This window comes from Engystomops pustulosus, chromosome 5, assembly GCF_040894005.1.
Source record: "Engystomops pustulosus chromosome 5, aEngPut4.maternal, whole genome shotgun sequence".
NCBI lineage: Eukaryota > Metazoa > Chordata > Amphibia > Anura > Leptodactylidae > Engystomops > Engystomops pustulosus.
This window is the reverse complement of record NC_092415.1, coordinates 139,597,584-139,614,582: the sequence shown is the minus strand read 5'-3', so window position 1 is coordinate 139,614,582 and position 16,999 is coordinate 139,597,584. Positions and strand designations below refer to the sequence as shown.

General features: G+C 40.2%; 1 protein-coding gene across 2 annotated transcripts in view; it reads right to left on the bottom strand.

The window, feature by feature from the left end:
• The window catches only part of TRANK1 (tetratricopeptide repeat and ankyrin repeat containing 1), an 84,257-nt gene that overhangs the window by 45,651 nt on the left and 21,607 nt on the right, over positions 1-16,999 (bottom strand). Inside the window, exons 1-6 of one of the 2 annotated variants that reach the window (XM_072153219.1) lie at positions 16,489-16,629; positions 15,562-15,693; positions 9,295-9,421; positions 3,667-3,817; positions 2,423-2,538; positions 476-562 (exon numbers count right to left, since the gene is read on the bottom strand). In XM_072153219.1, coding sequence (XP_072009320.1) covers positions 476-562; positions 2,423-2,538; positions 3,667-3,817; positions 9,295-9,421; positions 15,562-15,692 — 612 coding nt within the window. In that variant the 5' untranslated portion in view covers position 15,693; positions 16,489-16,629. Of the gene's footprint in view, positions 1-475; positions 563-2,422; positions 2,539-3,666; positions 3,818-9,294; positions 9,422-15,561; positions 15,694-16,488; positions 16,630-16,999 lie in introns of those variants that run through there. The other variant, XM_072153220.1, reaches the window with a different exon arrangement.

Below are 16,999 nucleotides of genomic sequence, written 5' to 3'. Positions count from 1 at the left end.
TCAGTGTACTTGGTATACAAGACTTCATCCTGGTGGTAGATTTTCTTTAAGCTTGGATGCAACTGTTTAGTTAAAGTATTAATGAAACTTGCAGCTCTATATAGGTTTGGGGGAAATTATTTCACATACCGTAGTTATGTAAATATTATAATTCATTTCTATATTAATTCTTTTAGCATAAAAAATTGTCATCTAATCACGGAGTTTCTGTATTAGAAGTCATACATGTCCGCTTCCAATCATAGAAGAAAAAATATATATAATCCAACAAAATAGAAATGAACTAAAACAACCCAACTCCTCATCTATAACATGCTGCCTGCAGATCACTCTGCATTTTCATGTTGTCAGGTCCTCATTTAATAGGCAATATATCATCTTAGAGACTTTAGCTTGATAATTATTTTCATCATAAATTACATAACCTTCCCCATAGTTTCTACAAATTGTTTTGTAAGAGTAATTCATACTTTACCTCAAAGATGCCCCCCAGTGGCACTTTCAGGTCACTTATGCTTTGCTGCAGCTGTTTGCCTTGGAAGGTCATTAAAAAGATACAGGACTAGGGGGGAAAGTAACATTTAATACTTCAATAAAGACTTAAGCAAGTATTTCTCATATGCATTTAGACCTAAACACTTGAGATTAGGATGGTGCAACACATGTTTTGTATGGTTTACTGTCAAAATATAGACATCTTAAATTATATTCACCGACTTTGTGGCCTTATAATGAACTTATGTGACTAGTTTGTCCATAACTTTGTGCTTTACAGTGTCTCCACTCTAGTAGTGAAAATGATATTCATGAATATCAATATCATAACAATATCATACATGCCTGATATTCCAATCAATGAATGATTATAAGTGGAATGAATATGCTAGTTCTCCCACAGCATTCTGATTAATGATTAATCATAAACATGTGTAGCATGCTATGAATGCTCTATTAGAGCACTAGAAATATAGATAAACAATCTGACAGTACTGTTTAAGTGTGCTACCTCTGTATTCAATAAGCAAATCGATAAACACTTAATGCCCAGAGGGCGCCTTTAATGCAGATTTCAATTGACCACAAGCAAAATGGGGGATATTTAGCAATCTATTGGCCTCTGAAAAGGGGACGTGGTCTTGTGGGAAAAAGTCTGTTTATTAATTTATTAATTTGGTGCATTAAACTAGACCAACAGATAGATGTTGCAAAGTATGACTTTACAGTCTTAAAGGAAACCTACCACTTAGAATGGCAGGGGTAAGCTGTAAGTACCGAGCACCAGCTCAGGGTGAGCTGGTGCCGGTACTTACTTTCGTTAGTGTTATAAACCGCGGTATCGCGGTTTTAACACTTTTTAAACTTTAGAGCAGGAGAGGCTTTGGCGCTGCGTGCGCACGATCGTGTGCACGCCTACACAGGAAATGACGGAGATGTTGCGTGCGCACGGTCGCGCGCAGCGCCGAAGCCTCTCCTGCTCTAAAGTTTAAAAAGTGTTAAAACCGCGATACCGCGGTTTATAACACTAACGAAAGTAAGTACCGGCACCAGCTCACCCTGAGCTGGTGCTCGGTACTTACAGCTTACCCCTGCCATTCTAAATGGTAGGTTTCCTTTAAAGAACATCACCCACCAGGACGAAGGATTGTAAACCAAGCACAATAACATACTGGTGTGTGCTCCTTCTGGCAAAATCCGCTCTTATCTCAACTTCTTATGCCCTTGATTTTACAAAAGAAGTCTTTTAAAATGATGCAAATATGCCCGAGGGGCTTCCAGGTTCCATAGGTGTTAATGGAGCCAGGAGCCTCTCACGCTTATCTGCATGAATTTAAAGTCTTTTAAAAAAAAAAAAAATAAGGGCATATAGGAGAGTGGATCCTGCCAGAGGGGGCACACACCAATATGTCATTGTGCTTGATTTACAATCCTTAATACTGGTGGCACATTTCCTTTAAACTCAGCATGATTTATCATGCAGCATCAGACACAACTCTGATAGTCTCCCCAATAAGTTTTCCAAATACAGTGTAGAACAGAACGAATGTTATGAACCCTTAGGCTACTTAGCCTGGGCAAGCACATGGCAGCACGCAGGAAAGGTGGGGTGAGCAGCGCTCATATCGCTCTCCGTAGTGATGCACGGCACCTGGCCGAAAACAGCGGAAAAAGATGGAGCATACTCTTTTTACTGTGCATTATATGGTGTCACATGTGTGTAGCCACCGTACCACCACCGGGCTCCATAGCTATCTATGGGGACGTATAGACGGCCGATATACGTCTCTACATGGGCAGTGTGTGTCATTTATAGTTTTCCACTTTGGCATCATCTGAAGATCAGATGAAGTCTAAGTAGAATTACTGTGCATTCTTACTCTCCACTTTTATCTTGTTTCACCATGACAAGCAGTTAAAATATTACCTTGTACATGTTTTCTTTCATTAGTTTCACCAGTAGTCCCTGCCAGATATCTTTTGAGTAACGCTCTTTCCTGACCTCATCAAAAATTCTTTTAAAGTGGATACTTCTTCCACCTACTGCTCACAAAGACAAACAAATTGTGCACAAAAATAAAATACTTTTATTATACCCTTATATTGTTTGACCATAAGTAGTCATGGAATAGCACACACACATTTCTTTAGGTATCTTTAGATCAGACATGCCCCTCAATACAGTATTCACCCCGTTGCCCACAATTCTCCACATATATTAATTTTCTTTAGTATCCATCAATATATGCCAAAGTCTTAATCAGAGCCAAGGAAAAAAAACATCTAATGCTCAGGGCTGAATTCACACACAGCGTCTGAATTTACTTTTGAAATGCAATTCAGAGGTTACACGGAGGAGCTTGGCTGGATCGCAGATGCGTTTATACTGTAACACCTGCGATCGGTAGCAAGCACCTTAAGAGCAGTGGAGAAGGCAGATTCCATCACCAATTAGTGAAGCCTTTTCATAATAACAAACCTAATCAGGAACTGATGCTTTATAGAAATGACCAAAAGTGTCACAGAGGTGGAGAAGTCTCACAGTGGTTTGTTTCCTCCTGGCTTGAATATTATCCCACAAGAATAATACATCCTCATATACTGTCCCTTTCCACAGCTGCCACCCAGTGCATGGGTTTGATTATGTAATGTGATGGAAAAGGCCAACAGAACCCTTCTCCACCCGTATGAATCCTCACAAGTCTTTTCAATACAGTATTCAGTGTTGTGTACAATATACAAGGACGTCATAGGTTAGTGTGCCTAAATCCTTATGACAGGCTCATTTTAAGTCTGCACTTACATTTTACCAAATTATATAAATGGGTAGAAGTTGGCCACTCTGCATAGCGTTAGAGTGATTATTTGTTCGCTCCCTCACCTCCATATATACAATCCTTTAACGGAGAGCCTAGGCCTCAGCTGAAGTACCTGTGAGGTCTTAATATATGTGCGTCACAATGTATCGCAGTGACTTATTATTCTTATTCCGAAGTTTGCACGCCATCCTTGTGTTGTAAGACTGAATGAGTCTGCTAGGGAGCCTTATTACCATGCTGGCTCTTGTGATATTGTTTTCATTCATTTTACTCATGAATTCATGGATTGAACAGCTTTACAATCTGTATGCACTTATTCTTTTCAAAAAAAAGAAAAAAAGATGTAATTTACCTTCAAAACTAGTGAAGATTCCATGAAGAAACTCCACTACATCTCTGCCATCAACTCGTGGATCAAGATTCTGAAGGCCACTAAAAAACAATGCCAGAGCTCCAGGTACCTCATATAACTTTAGAGCTGAAAAACCGGCTCGGTAGTAAGCCTGTGAGATGGGAAACAAAGATCACACTAGTCAAAGAACTTACCATTGGTATTGCTAAAACAACAGTTTACACAGAAACCACTTTATAATGCCCCTTGGATAGAGAAAACATTTTTTTCCCAATTGCAATTACAACCAACAATTTGGCCTACCCTACAAGTATGTTTTCCTACTTTATTTAAAGGGGCATTAATTCCAATTCATTCATATATGTATCCGGTGTTAGACAACCCTAGATTTATCCCGGGACTCGAGAACATAATTTCCAGGTAATGTCCACTGGAAGTTGCAGTAACCATGGCGGTGGCAGTGTTGAACCCTTGGAGGTCTATTTCACTTTTTTGGGTTCTTTATCTTTTCCTGAACTTTTTGAAAATGAACTCACTGTTTCTGAGAGTCTTTGCAATGGTACAGAGCCATTGCTTAACTCTTTATCCAGGATTTATGGAATCCTCCTCAGACCCAAGAACCAGACACCGCCAATATATACATATAAATATAAATATATATATTAATAATATTACCACTCTACAGTGGCTCCATTTGGCCAGAACAAATGGCACATTGCTTTCAACCAGCCAGGAAGAGGAGGGGCTAGGCAGTGAGTCTCCAAACCCCAGGGAGTCTCTTTTTGATCAGAGAAACATGCTCTTCACTAAGTGGGAAAATTGACACCTTGGGCCAGCATGTGGTGAAGCAAGGTGGATGAAAGAAACAGCAGACTGTGGTATTTTCCCTCCAAAACGGAAATATCATACCTGTCCATAACTGGGGCATAATTCATAATTATGGGTCCCCAGTTGCAAGGGACGGTTATGGGGTCTAGACATACACTTGGAACGAGCTCCAAAAGCCAAGTTGCAGGGTAAGCCAGCCAATGGCAGAACACCCCTAATATTAGGCTTGGATACTCCAAGTTTGGTATGTGGTAAATGGTATTAAGGTACCCCGGGTGATTGTAAGCAATGGCACGGTTGTGCCATCTTCCAATCAAAAGTTATGGAGTTTTAATAAAACCCCAGACACAGAAAGTAACTCTCTGATGGGAGTGGGATAGAAAAACTGCCCCTCTCGGTGACATCATGGCCAGGGGTGGGTGTCAAAAATCCCCTGGGTTTAAAATAGTGAAGCAACCACATGGCTGAGTTCAGTTCTAAGGATTCTATACACTAGAAGACTGGATCGCTCTCCATGCCCTGTCCTCGGGCCATGGAACTTCGACCTATTTCCATAGCAAGAATTTTTTGTTTCCGTTTTCCCTAACTGTAGGTAGCGTATGTGTATTGTTTTTAAATTTTTTCATTTTATCTGACAATTTTATTGAGTGTACTGTATTTTTATGTATATTAAAGTGTTTACTTTAATTAGCCTTTGCGTGTAGCCTTAAATAATCTGAGTCTCCGAAGGGAACCAGAGGTCATTTTTAATATTGTATAAGTAGTGAGTGCATGTTCTGTGTAATTCATCAGTGTGCATTGTCTGTGCGGTTGAGGTGCCTACGGCCTTCTTTGCATAAGTAACTTGTGGGTGATGGCAGTGTGGACTGAGTGCCGAGATTGCTTGGAGTAAATTTAGCGTTGGGACGCCATTTTGTGGAAGTGGGCGTAGCTTAAGGGCTAAATTCTGGGACTCCATAGAGAAGGTGCACCCCGTGGGATTCGTGACACCGTGGGCAGCAATCCAAAAATACAAAATTCTAAAGGGTTAGGTTTATTGAAACAGTGGCGACATTTCGGTGTGAAACACCTTCATCAAGGCAGCGGGGAGAACCCGCATCATGATTTTTGGGGTGTTTGTCTCCCGTGGCAGGAGCTGGGCACAAGATGACACAATGGAGATTTTGTACTATGCACTATCCATTATGCATCATCCTTGTGTCCACCTGTGGGGTTAAAATCCTCACTACACCACTAGATTTATTCATGGAGGGGTGTAGTTTCCAAAATAGGGTCAGTTTTTAGGGGTTTCTACTGTACTGATCCCCAAGGGCATCTACAAATGTTTTATGATGCAAAAAAAAAAAAAAAAAAAATTAATTGTCTGTGCTCCAAATGCCATTCTCTTCCGTGCCCTGCCGTGTCTCCATCTTGTAGCCTATTGCCACACATGGGGTATTACCATACCTGTCATAACCCGCAGAATTATTTTTGGGGTGTTTATCCACAGTTACATGAGTTGGTCTGATTTCATTTGTCACTACAATGGCACATTTGAGAAAACAATGCAATTTTTACACTACCCCATTCACTTTGGATTACATTTGGGCCAGCATCTCAGGGGTTAAAATGTGCATACAACCCTAGATCAATTCTTTGAGGGGTGATCTTTCCAAAAAAGGGGTCACTACTCGGGGCTTTCTATTGCACTGGTACCTCAGGGGCACCCCAGCACCAGTCTAGTGAAAAGGGTGCTCCAAAAGCAAAATTTTACTTAATCCCTTCTCAGCCCTGCTGTGTGCCCAGTCTGTCAATTATTGGCACATGTGTGGTATTGGCGTACTCGGGACAACCAGCAGAATGATTTCTGGGGTGTTTGCCTAAATTGCCATGGGTTGGGCAAAATGTATTCGGCACTAAAATGACATTTTTGTTTTAAAAACTCAATTTTTACTCTGCACCATTTACTTTGCATTAGATTTGCATATTTGAACATTTGCAGCCAAATTGGCCTTCCAAAACCCCAATAGCCAGTATTGCCGTACTCGGAAGAAGCAGGGCATACATTTAGGGAATTACCTCAAATTCCTTCTGAATGTGTCCAGTTTAAGGCTAAATGAGAAAAATCGTAATCAAAAATTTAAATTTCAAAATTTCCAATCCATTAGTTCCGTTAAAATAATTAAAGGGTTAACAGACTTCTGAAATGCTCATTTGAATAGGTTGAGATGTTAGGTTCATAATGTGGTGTTACTTGAGGGGGTATATAGTACAAAAGCCTTTATAAGGCACTTCCAAATTGAATTGATCACCAAAAATTTAGCATTTTTCAAATTTCAAGAAAATTTGAGAAGTTGATACTAAAATTTTAAACCTTCTCACATCCGTGAAAAAATGGAAGCATAAAACAAATAATGGAAATAAAAAGAAGACCAATGGCAAAAGGTTTCTACCCAAAAAAATTTGTGTGACTTTTTGTCTAAAAAGTATATAAAAAATGAAAAAAAAAAATATGAAAAAACGCATGTGTCGTATTCTTGTGGGCTTGTATATTACGGCTTTCACTTCACGCCACAAATGACGCATCTAATTTATTCTTTGGGTCAGTACGATTACAGGGATACCAAATTTGTATAGGTTGTATAATGTTTTCATACATTTACAAAAATTAAAACCTCATGTACAAAATTTTTTTTTTTATTTTGCCGTCTTCTTGTGCTTATAACTTTTTCATACTTCGTTGTATGGAGTTGAGGGTGGTGTCATCTTTTGCGACATTTGATGATGTTTTCAATGATATTATTTTTAGGACTGTACGACCTTTTGATCACTTTTTATAGAATTTTAATTTTTTTTTTAAATGGCAAAAAACTACCAGTTTTGACTTTGGACGCGATTTTCCATTACGGGGTTAAACGCAGTGAAAAAACGTTATTATATTTTGATAGATCAGGCATTTTCGGACGCGGCGATACCTAATGTGTTTATGATTTTTACTGTTTATTTATATCAGTTCTAGGGAAAGGGGGGTGATTTGAATTTTTAGGTTTTTATATTATAATTTTTTTTAACTTTTTTTTATTTTTATTTTTACTATTTTTCAGACTCCCTAGGGTACTTTAACCCTAGGTTGTCTGATCGATCCTACCATATACTGCCATACTACAGTATGGCAGTATATGGAGATTTTACTCCTCATACATTACAATGTAATGAATGGGTTAACCCGAAGCTACCATGGCGACGAATCGCCGCTCCCCGATGACATCACGGAAGCCGCCCGATGGCGGCAGTTTTGCCGGCGGCGATCGGCAAGAAAACACCCGCGATCGGTGCTGGCACCGATCGCGGGTGTTACCGTTAAGCCTTTGCTGCAATATGCAGCAGAGACTTACCGGCTATGGAGAGGGCTTGGCCCGCGAGCCCTCTCCTTGCATCGGAACGCGACGGCGGGCGGGCGCGAACTGGTTAAAGTGTAACAGTCATTTCAAAAAACTTTTGATATGTTGTAGGGCAGGTAATTTTAAGCCCTTTTGCAATTGGATTAGTTACCCGAATCTTGCTCCTTCGTCTTGTATTCTGCAGACTTCCCCCTAGATGGCAGTGACTGCTCAGATAGCCGTTACTATGGATCTACTGTCTTCATAAAGAAGGGCAGGAGACACGCCCCCATCCCCCTCACTGCACACAGCTTATCAACTCATGTCTGCAGCAGTCATGTGCTAACAGGAACACTGATTAATGTAATAACCAAACACCTACACTTATCTTTCTCTCAGCTTTCCCTACACCTGTATACTGTATAAACAAATAATCCACACTGACAGAAACTGCAGCTTCCCCCACCCCCCCACACTCCACAGGAAATGGAAGGTAGAGAAGAGACTCCAAGCTGTGCCCTCATGTGCTGGGAGGGAGGGATGGATGGATACTGTAGCTATATAGATGATAGATAGATATGAGATGGATAGATAGATGATAGATAGGAGACAGACAGACAGATAGATAGATAGATAGATAGATAGATAGATAGATAGATAGGATAGATGATAGATAGCTCTGGTGTGATTGGTCAGCAGCAGGGGCTTGTGATGAGGTGACAGGAGGAAGTCCCACCTCCATCTTACTGATTGTAGTTTTTTTGAGAGCTGGAAACCATGGTTGCTATAGGCCAAAAGAGGTACTAAATGAGGACCGAGAGGCAAAATACTTTGAGGAATGTTTTCCAGGGACACCTGGAGCAGAATTATGTATTTTAGTTTTTTTTTTGCTCAGAATGATGGTTACACTTTAAGGAGTTAAACAGCATTTTAAATGTGGTGCTGGGACTGGGGACAGGTAGGTGCTCCAGGCGGATGGAATTTGTCACTGTATTATTCTTTACTTGTTAAAATATACCTAAAAATTAAATAAACATTTTAGGGAACATTTATCATGGCTTTCACAGCTGTTTTCTGGCACACAAGAGCAGAAATTGCAATTCCTTGTGAACCACCAGGAATTGTGATAATTGCCCCCCACACCATGGATCACGGGTATATAGGCAACTGTTCCCGGCGCGGACTGAGACGCTTCTAGGCGTTCCGCACTGCGACTTTGCACTAGCTATATCCTGTCCTCCTTCTTGCCATGCACCAGCATTTGATAAATTCCCCCTAGTGAAAACAGAATATTCAAGGAAAAGCAACTACCAGTAAAATTCCTTCTACAACTTTACACTTCCAAGTATGGGAAATGGTTTATTAGCTACAGTTCTGTTCTACACCTATGACACTTCTATGTGTACAAAGCTTAGATAGTAAACAATTGGCAACCACTCACCTTAGCAAAAGATGGACAACACTGTAGACTATTGTGAGCAGACTGAAGTGCTTCAGCCCATCTCTGAAGTTTGTATAAGGCGTTGGCACGGTTGTTCCAAAGCACAGCCATTTCTTTAGCAAAATCTCTGTAAAGATAAAAATGAAACCATTGTTTATGTTCACACAGATTAAAGGCCATCATTCACTTACTGGAGTTTAAAGAGGACCTGTCACCAGATTTTGACCTCCCTGAGTAATAATGTCTGCTGATAAAGGGTTAGAAGCCCTCCCCATATCACCTAAAATTAGCTACCAGTGGGGCACTGTACCTTAATTACATACATTTTTCTGATATGCAGATTAGCTTTTGTGACTCATGTCTGGTTTTGATGACTCTTCTCCTCTCCCTCTGACTCTGTGTTTCTTCAAATCACTGCTCTGCCTCCTTGTAATTAGGGACTGTCTGCTAATATTCAACTACAGACATATAAAGCTCTATGTACAGATGGAAAATATGGTGTAAATTTTTTTTACACAGTGCCTTGCATTACATTCATGTCATGTGACCAAAGTGACATCGCAGGTACTTTAGACTTCTAAGATTAGCAAACTGTACACCATGTATGTGATCACATGAGATCACAGCAGCCTCCATGGAGTACGGAGAGGAGTAGAAGTCCATGGAAGCGGCTGTGACTTCATGTGGTCAGATACATGCATGGGGTACAGTTTGCTATTATTAAGAGGCTAAAGAACCTGAGATGATGTCACTCTGGTCACATGACATGAACTGTGACAAGTATGGAGGCATAAGGCAGATCACATGGGAGGGGCTGGGCGATTAGGACACTTCCCCTTCCGATGCCAGGTAATACAAGATAAAAGGTGATTTGTGTGGATGTAAGCGAAACAATTTTTAGCTAAAAGAAGGGTGTCAGTCAGTTAAATAGGGCTCTATAGGAACCTGTCACTGGCTGTGTATGTGCAAATGTGGTGACAGGTTCCCTTTAAGTAAAAAATTAAGTGAAAAAGTGACATCACTACTTTTGCTTACAAGCAGAAAAATCAATAATAGAAAATCAGGAAAGGATATAAAATGAATGATAGGCAGATTCTACTAACACCTTATAAAAACAGTAAAGTATTGCTTAACCAGTTCCTGCTACCTGGTACGATTTAAAGGGAGACTTCAATCCCGCCAGTACCTGCCCAATAAGATGGGAAGGTACAGTATGGGGTGAAGATGTATAAGCATCTTCACTTAACAACACCCCCCCCCCCTAATTAATACAAAACGCTACATGCCGCACCTTTCCTTCAAAGCCCTGCAATGTTCCCAGCCTGTCAATTATTGCCGTACCCGGGAGAACATACATAATGATTTTTGGGGGGTTTTCTCCAGTGGAATGAGCTGGGCACAAGATTTTTTTTTTACTATGCACTATCCATTGTGCATTATCTTTAGGTCACTAAAATGCTCACTACAGCCCTAGATAAATTCATTGAAGGGTGTAGATTCCAAAATATGGTCAGTTCATAGGGGTTTCTACTGTACTGCACCCGAAAATCATCTACAAAATGTTTTAGGCTGCCAAACAAACAAAAAAATGTGCTAGTGCAATTTCATCACATCTTGAATTTTTTAACCAGAATGGAGTATGAAATGTTACTAGGAAGGGCAATTTGTTACACAGAAACAAGCCTTGACACTGCTCTGTAAAAATCAGGCATTGAGGCATTGATAGATCAGGCATTTTGGGACAAGACAATATCTTTTTTTTTTTAGATAATTTTCATTGGTTTTGGATTATCAAACATTAAAACATACAGTTTAGATTGTCATTTCTTTTTGTACATCGCAGAAACGTATACTAAAAGTGCCTCACAGAGGCTCAAACCTCAGTATTTGTGTATTATTGTGTCCAGACAAAAAAAAAAATTTTACAAAAAAACTAGAACAAACGTATAGTAACATTCCCCCCTCCTCTCCCACTAAGCCAACCACCCATCACAGAGTAAGCTCCCAGAGTTAGGGCCTTCCTGCCCTGGAAAGTTAGTACATCTATCAAATGTTGGTCGCCTTAACTTCCAGATATACTCTTAAGTAACTAACAAAAGTATCCATCCGATGTATCCATCCATTTCCCCCCACATTTTTTCAAATTTAGGTATGCAGTTACGTTTTAGATAAGAACCGAATTTCCAGCCCGACTACAATGTTCATTCTAACCACATATTCCCTTACTGTCTTGGGTTTGGGCCTTTTCCAGTGTGTTGCAATTAGTTTTCTGACCTGATAAAGAGACCGTTGAATCCCTACAGTGATGGATTCTGTGGATGTTCCCTCAGTATACCCAGTAAAGAAGAGGTAGGGTCTGCTGTTATATGGACCAAGAAGATTTTGACCAAAATATCCTGCACTCCTTTCACATCACATGCATTATGCCTGCTTCTTCTGTGCTACATCTTGGGCAGTTAAGAGTCTTCTCTGGACCCACTATGAAACAGTAATTGTGGCGATTTATAGGCTGTAAGCAGCATAAGGTGAGACATCCTATGTGGCTCACTAGGGGACAAAGTTGGCACCAATTGTGAGCTATTTGACTATTTTTTCGTCTGACGGGACAAATGCCTCTTTCTCATTTTGCCCGGCATTTATCCTGTGTGGATTTATTTAGTAGTACCACATATAGAAAGGAAATTAATCCAAGTAGAGGCAGACAGCAATGCTCTATTCAAGACTCCACATGTCCCAATTGTGATAGGAGTTAACCTATTTTGCAGGTCTTAGCTGCAGATATTGGTAAAACCACCCTTGGGGCAAGTGATGGAGCATTCGTAGGTCTTCAAATGGTTTACATATGCCATTGGAGCATAACTCATCTATGCTGATGACCCCTCCAATCAGAATATCTCCGGACGGCGGGATTTCGCCAAATGGGGCTGTAAGGTTTGAACCTGGAAACACCTAGTATACCCTTTACCTTGTTATAAATCTTTCCCATTAGGACTAATGTTGGTTTACGATTCAGCAGGGCACCTCCTACCCATGCTTTAAAAGCTAGTCCAAGTCATTTGCAAACACCCAGCAGAGTTCACCCCCTCACCCTTCCCCATCCCACAAAGTGCTGTGTTTGTGAGGCTAAACTATAAAACCACGGGTTGGGGATACCATCGTCTTTCCCCCTCTTTGCCAGCTTATCTTGGCTTTCCCGCCAAGTCTGCGGAACACACACTGAATTCTGTGACAGTAAGTCCGAGTTATCCATACTGGGGAATTATGTAGAACAGTAGTTGTGGCATCAGGACCATTTTAATTAATCTCCCCACCAAATTGTAGATACAAAAAGTCCTTCCGAGTCAATTAGAGAGGATGGGCATTCAAACGGAATTGTGATGGATATTAATATACTGACCCCCCTTGAGTATGAGAGTGGTAACTATGGGATATCCATTTCTTTTGGAGATAATACACACCATCTCTAAGTTAAGTGTGTTTTGCAGAGGCACGGTACAGCTGGCCTATATTGTTCTAGAGTGGAGAAAACCGCCATACGCTTAGAGGCATCTCCTAACCCTCTCGTGTTTCACAAGACTACATTCTATTGATTATCCTAGACTAGGCACTGACTTTTTCCTCCCCACACCCTTTCCCAACGTATAATATAACAAACTTTGTAGACATTCTCCCAGGTGGGGGAGATTGGGGCAATACATCTATCTTCCCGTACCTTTGGTGTATCTTATAGAGCAGTGATGGCGAACCTTTTGGCGACAGAGTGCCCAAACTACAACAAAAATCCACCTATTTACTGTGAAGTGCCAACATGGCAGTTTAAGCAGTAACTTATTGCTACCTGTTCTTCCAATTGTATCGGCCCCCTGAGGAAACCAATACAATTGCAAAAGGAAAGGCAAATTCAGACTCAGACATTGTAGCTTCTCTCCAGGGTCTCTCAGTAGAGGAAGAATGGTGGGTCCAGCAGGAGGACCTCCAAAGATATTGCAGTTCTGTCAACACCTTCTCAATTTTCATACAGTTCCAAACAGCTTTAAAATAACACTGAGAGCAGAATCTCTTGCCTGGGACTGCAGGAAGATTTGGTGGATTTGGTCCTATTTGGTGAACTCTGTTCTGGGCGATGGTCTGAGTGCCCACAGAAATGGCTCCGAGTGCCACCTATGGCACACATGCCATAGGTTCGCCACCAATGTTATAGAGTATCGTACTATATTTCTATATAGAGTATCTTCTCTAAAACAATAGAACCTTGCCAATTGTGTGGAGCTACTGCCTATTTAGGCATTGGAAGTAGACCAATTGGCATCTTTAAAAGTAACCCTTAACTATTTCTTCTAAACTAGTAAACCAGCAATAGTGTTGTATAACAACACTATTAAAGTAGAAGTAGTCGGATACGGCTCACAGTTCCTCCCAAATAACTTCTCTAAGGAGTCTTTCATTAGTGTCCTGAACTTCAGCCGAGAAGTCCGGGTAAAGCGATATTTTGTTTCCGTTGATGGTCAGATCCTGGTGATCCTTGGCAGCTCTCAGGACTGACTCTCTGTCTTTGTAATGTAGGAGTTGTAGTAGGAGTAGTCTCGGGGCTGCTCCCGGTGGTAGAGGCCTGGACAGGACCCTAATTGCCCTCTCTATTGAAAACAGAGGGGACAAAAACCCCTGGCCCATTTTCTCTCGTGGCCAGGTTTCCATAAAAGAGACCGGGTCTTTGCCCTCTGGAATTTTTCTGGAATGCGAACCACTCGTATGTTATTCCGTCGTAGCCGATATTAAAGATTGTCCGACTTTGATATAAGCAATGAAACATTGTGCAACACTCTTTGTGCACAGGAGGCAGTTGATCTTTAATTTCCCTCACTCTGTCTTCCACTGCATGCACCCTTTCATTCACTTTCATTAGTTCATGTCGAATCAAATTAACGTCGCCTTTTTTTTTTTTTTTCATTAAAAGAACATTAAAAAGAAAAATTACAATCCTTTGTATGAGTCAACAATCAATCATTGTATAATACAAAAAACAAAGAACCATATGCTATCTATACAAGATACAATTGCTATCTATACAGATGCTATATATCTTCCTTTGTTTGTGTTATAAATTTATCCCTCCTGTCACACGTTCCCCCCCTTATTCTTGTTCGGACATCCTGTTTCTTTAGGAGACCAAATGTCAATTTTGACTTTGTCTCTCTATATTGCATATCCATGTATCCCAACCCGAAAAAAACTTTTTTTTTGCTTGCGACTCCCCCTTCATACATAAATAATTCATAGTTCCTTAGCTTATTCATTCCCAAAATTACTCTCTCTATTTGAGGTGAGCAATTTGTTTTCCACTTATTATGAATCTCTAGCCTGGCTGTTGAACATAACCTAAAGAGGATACCTTTGACATCACTAGGCAAAAACACGTTTTTCTCTATAATGTTGAGAAGGAATATGTCTGGGGAAGCAGGGAGTTTGATCTTGCACCATCTCTGGAACAGCCTGACCACTTGTGCCCAGAAATCTGTGACAAGTGGACAGTGCCACCACAGATGAAGAAGATTTGCTTGCTCACCACATCCTCTCCAACATTCGTTTGTTGTAAATATTCGCTAGTTGGGGCTAAGTGCCATCTTATAATATTTTTTAGGAAGCATTCACTGTGGTTTAAACACAGTGAATGTGTTTTTTGCGGGATGAGATGCTTTTTCCAGTGTTACCATTTTGGGGTTGGTATCCCCTATTTTTGAAAATTTTTTCCATGTTCACCGTATAGCCCAATAATCATGTTATCTTTATTCCATGGGTCAATACAATTACGGGGATACCATACTTGAATATTTTTTCTTATGTTTTACTAAATTTGCCAAATAACTAAAGTAAGCAGCTCCTAGTGCTAAAACAGGGGTCCCGTAGAAGGTTCTATAAAATGAGAAACAGATAATGCTTTTAATAAGAAATAAAGGAACTCTCACTAGAGGTTATAGATAAGAATAAGCAACATAAATAAATGACAAGTTATTCTGAAACTTATCCCACAAATCTTATAATATATTGGTCACATATAGGGAACGCATGTATGGCCCTTATGTAGTCCTTTATCACATGTATATCAAATTGTATACCGTTACATATAAATGTATAATATTTATGCTTTATCTTGTGTGGCAAACTTAACAAAAAAAGGGAGAAATTAAGTACCGTAAATAGTTCTATTGGTAATATATAATATTACTGATCAAGGTGAATTTTAGCAGACTTACAGGATTAAGAACTTACCCAAACATGAAGATTTCCGATAAAGTAGCTATGGATTGCTGATATTTCTCAAGAGCTTGTACATAATGACCTGCTTTGTACAGTGCATTTCCTTCATTCTTTAGCACGTTTGAATATGTAAAGAGATCCATCCTGTAAATGTAAGTTCATTATATATTTTACATTATAGTAATGATAGAATCAAAATTACTGAATAAGGATACATTCAGACAAACGTGTGCCCGCTGTACCATAGCACGGCAGACACACTTCGGTGCACGGGAGAGGAGGAGGGTGTGAGTGCAGCTTGCCCTCGCCCTTCTCCATGGAGAAATATGGCGCACGGTGTCGTATTACGGGCAAAGATAGGACATGTCGCATCTGCCAAACCCACAACACTTATCACTTCAGACAACGTACTCCTGATTTCTTATCTGAACCCAGATGTGGTAGACAAATTTATGAAGTATGACTTTTCAAAAAGTTGCAAATTGGGGTACAAATCCACTCCAATCTCTCAATGACATAGGAAAGATTTTTAACTAAAAAGTTGTATAACAGTATCCACCTACATTAACACAGACATTAACAGCCATAGACTGTAAGCTCTTGCGAGCCAGGCTTAATTCCCATTGTTTCATATGGCCATGTTATTGCTATGTAAAGGTCTTATTTTATTACAGACCCCAAGATCTGTAAAGCGCTGCAGAATATGATGCATTATATAAAAAGTTATTGTTAACTCCCACATAAAGTATAGTAGCTCCCTGCAAATATCTCTACATATCTATATAGACTGCACTGACATGGTTTCTATTGTTTGGCTCTCAGCACAAGCCTTTCCTCAGATGCAGAATTATCCAGTAGATCGTAGTTCTTATTTTTAATAATCGAGAATAAGCTGAGCTCCTGAGATCAAGAATAATAAGGAATATTATGAGATATTACCTTCATGTCCTAGAGTAACAACGACCCCAGAGGTAATAGGAACAGCAGTTGTTCTCCAGCCAATAACAAAGCAGTCACTGTGAAATTGTGGATTAGCATAGTTTTATAAACCCTGTCTGTCCTGTCAGCCTCCTGATGATGTCAAAGCAGAGAACTCAGAAGAAAGTTTCAGTTTCATTTTCTCGCAAACACAACAATCCAGTATTATGTGATAGCATGAACGCCCTGCTGTGCCACTGCCATTTGTACAAACCTAGCAACCAAACAGCTGCCAGGAATGAGCTTTTATGCCTCTTTATGCAAAGGTTAACCATTTCATGCTGCACTAATTTCCATGGAAGCATTGGTGCAACCTGTGAATGTGCCCTTGAGGGTGATCGACACATGACGTTTTGTCCTGCGTTTGCGTTTTAAACGCATTACAACAGCTGAGATGAGGTGATTTGCCTAATTACATTACTGTTTACATTGGTTAACGCAATGTTAACGCATGCGTTAACAAAACACATTG